The following is a 3,758-nucleotide window of genomic DNA, read 5'->3' on the forward strand; positions in this document are numbered from 1 at the left end:
TGAGCAGGTGTTCAGGCTGTAAGGCTTGGCTGGAGCAGACAGCCTCCTCTTTCTCCCTCAGAGCAGCGAGGGGGTTTGACGGGGCTTTCTCCTCCCATAGAGAGTGACAGTCTCAGGAACCTCCAGGGGCAGTTCTACCCTGTCCTGTAGGGTCCCTGTGAGTGAGTTTAGTTCTGAGTTTTCCCTGCTACCCCAAGGAGCCTGGCTGGCGAGCTAAGCGTTAGGCTGCTAACCGGAAGCTCAGCAGTTCAACCCCCCTCGCGGCTTTCTCCTGCAGGGCGGCTGCTGGTTTCAAACTGCTGACCTTGCGGTGAGCAGCCCATGGATAACCACTATGCCACCAGGGGTTCCCGGCTACACCCACCTCTGGTGCCACCTGGAGAGGAAGCACAGGCCTCCAGGCTCAGGAGGATGAGAGCAGGGCAGCAGGGGGTGGGGCAGTCTTTGTAAAGGTCAGGGAAAGCCCGGCTCTCCTAGCTGCCCATCTCGGGCTCCCGATGGCTTCGCTCAGCCCTCGACCTCCTTGCAGCCCCACCTGGAGAGCCAGTCTCCATGCACTGGTTCCTACAGGGGATTCAGGGTGGAGTTCTCACGGGTAGATCCCCCGGCTGCTTCTGAGGTGTTTCTGGGTGGACTAACACCACCACACTTCTGGGTAGCAGCTGAGTGTCCAGGGTTCTGATGGCTCCCTTTACAGACAGCATCTTTAGTTAGGATGGGACGGGATTGAGGGACCCCGGCTCGGCTGTGTTCTTAGACGGGGCGGGCTCATGGGACTCAGGCTTGGCTAGGACATTAGCTAGGTTGGGATTATGGCATCCAGGCTTGGCTGGGACATGACAGGACAGGATTCTGGGACCCAGGCTTGGCTGGGACATTAGATAGGTCAGGATCTCGGGACTCAGGCTTGGCTGTGTTCTTAGACAGGACGGGCTCATGGGACTCAGATCCAGCTGTGACATTAGATAGGTTCAGGCTTGGCTGGGATATTCAACAGGACTGGAGACCCAACACTAGTACCCTCTAAGGCAGTGGTTCTCAATTTTCCTAATGCCGCGACCCTTTAATACAGTTCCTCATGTTGTGGTGACCCTGTAGGTGGGTGTATCTGCATGTGGGCGGACCCGCCTGGAGACGGATAGAGGAGCGGTGTCTTGGTTCCTAAGGCCATCAGAAATATGGTCTTAGACGACCCCTGTGAAAGGGTCATTCAACCCCCAGGTTGAGAACCGCTGCTCAAATGGAGGGTGGCCAGGCTTGAGAAGTGGCCACAGGGACCTTCTGGCCACTTGGCCATTCGCTGTCCATTTGGTGTCAGGACAGAACAGTGCTCCACGCAGTTTCCAGTGGCAGGAGTTGGCCAGGCCTGTCCTCTGCGGTCAGCACCCGGTGTGTAGACCGGGTCAGCTGACCCCCAAGCACTGCTGTCATCTCTGCTGACGGAGCCCACGAGTCCCCTTCTCTGCGCTATGAAGGGTCCGGCTGGTTGACCTCTTCAAGCCCCCGGGTGCCACACCCCTCCCAGAAGGCCCCCGCCTTACCAGAGCCTGGGCGTCCTGGGACTCGCGGAGTAAGTGCTCCGTGTCGGCCATCCTGTCGGTCAGCGTCTGGGCGAGCTGCCGGGCTCTGGTGCTGGAGCACTTGACCTGGTCCCCCAGGGAGCGCTGGAGGCTCTCCAGCCACCTCCAGAATGCTTCCATCTGGAGCGAGATGGGAGAGAAACGTACCGAGGATGGTGACTGGCTTATGGGGGGATCAGGACTCAGCCGCCATCCCCAGCAGGCATTCTAAACCACTCTCCCCCTAAACAAACACTGAACTCCCTGCTGCCATGACATTGAAGCCGACTCACAGAGACCCTCCAGCAGAGCTGCCCTTGGGGGTTCCCAAGACTGCAACTCTTCCCGGGAAGAGAAAGCCCTGTCCTCCTCCCATGCTCAGAGCCGCTGCTGGTTTTGAACTGCTGACCTTGAGGATCGCAGCCCGGTGTCTAATTACCACACCACCCGGAGGGAGCTTCTTAGGCAAGATTTGCCTTCTAGGTCGGGGGAGAAAGGGGAAACTGATCACAATGATCGACCTATAACCCCCTCCCTGGGGGATGGACAACAGAAAAGTGGGTGAAGGGAGACATCGGTCAGTGTCAGGCATGAAATAATTTATAAATTATCAAGGGTTCGCGATGAGCGAGGATGGGGGAGGGGAAACAATGAGGAGCTGATACCAAGGGCTCAAGTAGAAAGAAAATGTTTTGAGAATGATGATGGCAATAAATTGTACAAATGTGCTGGACACAATGGATGGATGGATGGATTGTGATAAGAGCTGTACTAGCCCCTAATAAAATGATTTTTAAAAAATTTGCATATTAAAATTTTTTTCCTTGTACAGCTGGTCCCCTCCCAGGTGCTTGGTGGGTGTCAGTGGGCTGGGAGATGGCTTCTCAGCCATGCCCGTGCCCTGCTGAGAAGACAGGGAGGTAATGGAGTCACGCGGCTTCCGCTTCCGAGGCTTTAAGGCGCCCCAAACAGATCCTGATGTCGACGACAGAGCAGCGTCGTGGGTGAACGGGGATTAAGCGTGCTCTGGGCATGCAGGTGGAGGCAGACACAATGATCATTGCAGGGACAGAAGGCCAACACTGCAGGGAGGCACCCATCACCGGCACATGCCCTACCTTCCAGTCTCTCTCCTGGTTCTCTGCCACCAATGCTGAGACCAGGCCCCCTCACAGAGCCTGCCCCGTCCCCCACTCCCACCCCTGGCACAGAAGAGAGCGGCCACCCCCACAGGAGCAGACAGCTGGCCGCCTCTTCCTCCCAGGGCGCTGCTGCTGGCTTTCAGGTGTGGACCTGGCAGCTAGCAGTCCCGTCTGCAGCCTGTAAAGTTATGTCCGGCTTCACCCCTGTTCCTCAGTTCTGCCTTTAAGCCACCATGCAATGGGGAGACGGGGCAACCCGGACAGACGTCGCTGCACACGCCTCCTGCAGACAGGAGGGGGAGTGCCTTGTGTGTGTGTGTGTTGGACACGGGGCTGTGCACCAACTTGAGGCTGGTGGGCTCTTTGGGGGGTCCCCACCCCTCTACATCTTCAGTCCTTCTTCCTGCCCTCCCCCCCATTCAAGCACAGCCCCCACGGGTGAGGGAAGGCCCTCCAGGTGATGCACTGTCCTGGAGGAAGCAACCATGGGCTCAGGCGGAGGGACAGTGGTGAGGACAGGACCTGTGGTGCCTGGGGGGCTGTGGGTCGGAGCAAACTGGATGGATGGAACCTCATGACGGCAACCGCCACCGCAAGAGAAGCAGCGGCAGGGGTGGCTGAGTGTCATGCCGTCGTGCAAACCCTCGGACACCCATCTCTGTCTTTCACCCGCCCGCTCTGCTCCCACAGCTGTCACACGGGGTCCGTCACACCGATGGCCCCCAGGATGAAGCTGGGCATCTCACCCTGCTGTCCCACAGCCGCCTGGTCTCCCACTCTCCTCGGCTGCCTTCTCGGCCCACCCAGGGCCCAGCCCCTGGGTTCTTCCACGCCATCTCTGGAGGACCCTCTCGTCTCTAAGGACAGTCCCCAGCTCCAAGGTTCAGCAGACGCCACCCCGAGTGGCAGGATACAAGACCAACAAACAGAATCCATCGGACTGTTATGAACATTGGATAAGACCACAGAAGAGGAGATCAAATAGGTGGTACCCTTCACAATAGCCAAATACAAATGGAAACATCTAGGAATATACCTGACTTAAAGAACAAAAGAT

At 57.7% G+C, this 3,758-nt stretch overlaps 1 protein-coding gene across 1 annotated transcript in view; it reads right to left on the reverse strand.

Annotated features, from left to right (window-relative positions):
• EVC (EvC ciliary complex subunit 1) overlaps positions 1 to 3,758 on the reverse strand; it is a 68,661-nt gene that overhangs the window by 32,278 nt on the left and 32,625 nt on the right. Inside the window, exon 8 of the mRNA XM_045289480.1 lies at positions 1,542 to 1,700. Coding sequence (XP_045145415.1) covers positions 1,542 to 1,700 — 159 coding nt within the window. The remainder of the gene's footprint in view (positions 1 to 1,541; positions 1,701 to 3,758) is intronic.

This window comes from Echinops telfairi, unplaced genomic scaffold, assembly GCF_000313985.2.
Source record: "Echinops telfairi isolate 266 unplaced genomic scaffold, ASM31398v2 ScPeMD7_28;HRSCAF=97, whole genome shotgun sequence".
Classification (NCBI taxonomy): domain Eukaryota; kingdom Metazoa; phylum Chordata; class Mammalia; order Afrosoricida; family Tenrecidae; genus Echinops; species Echinops telfairi.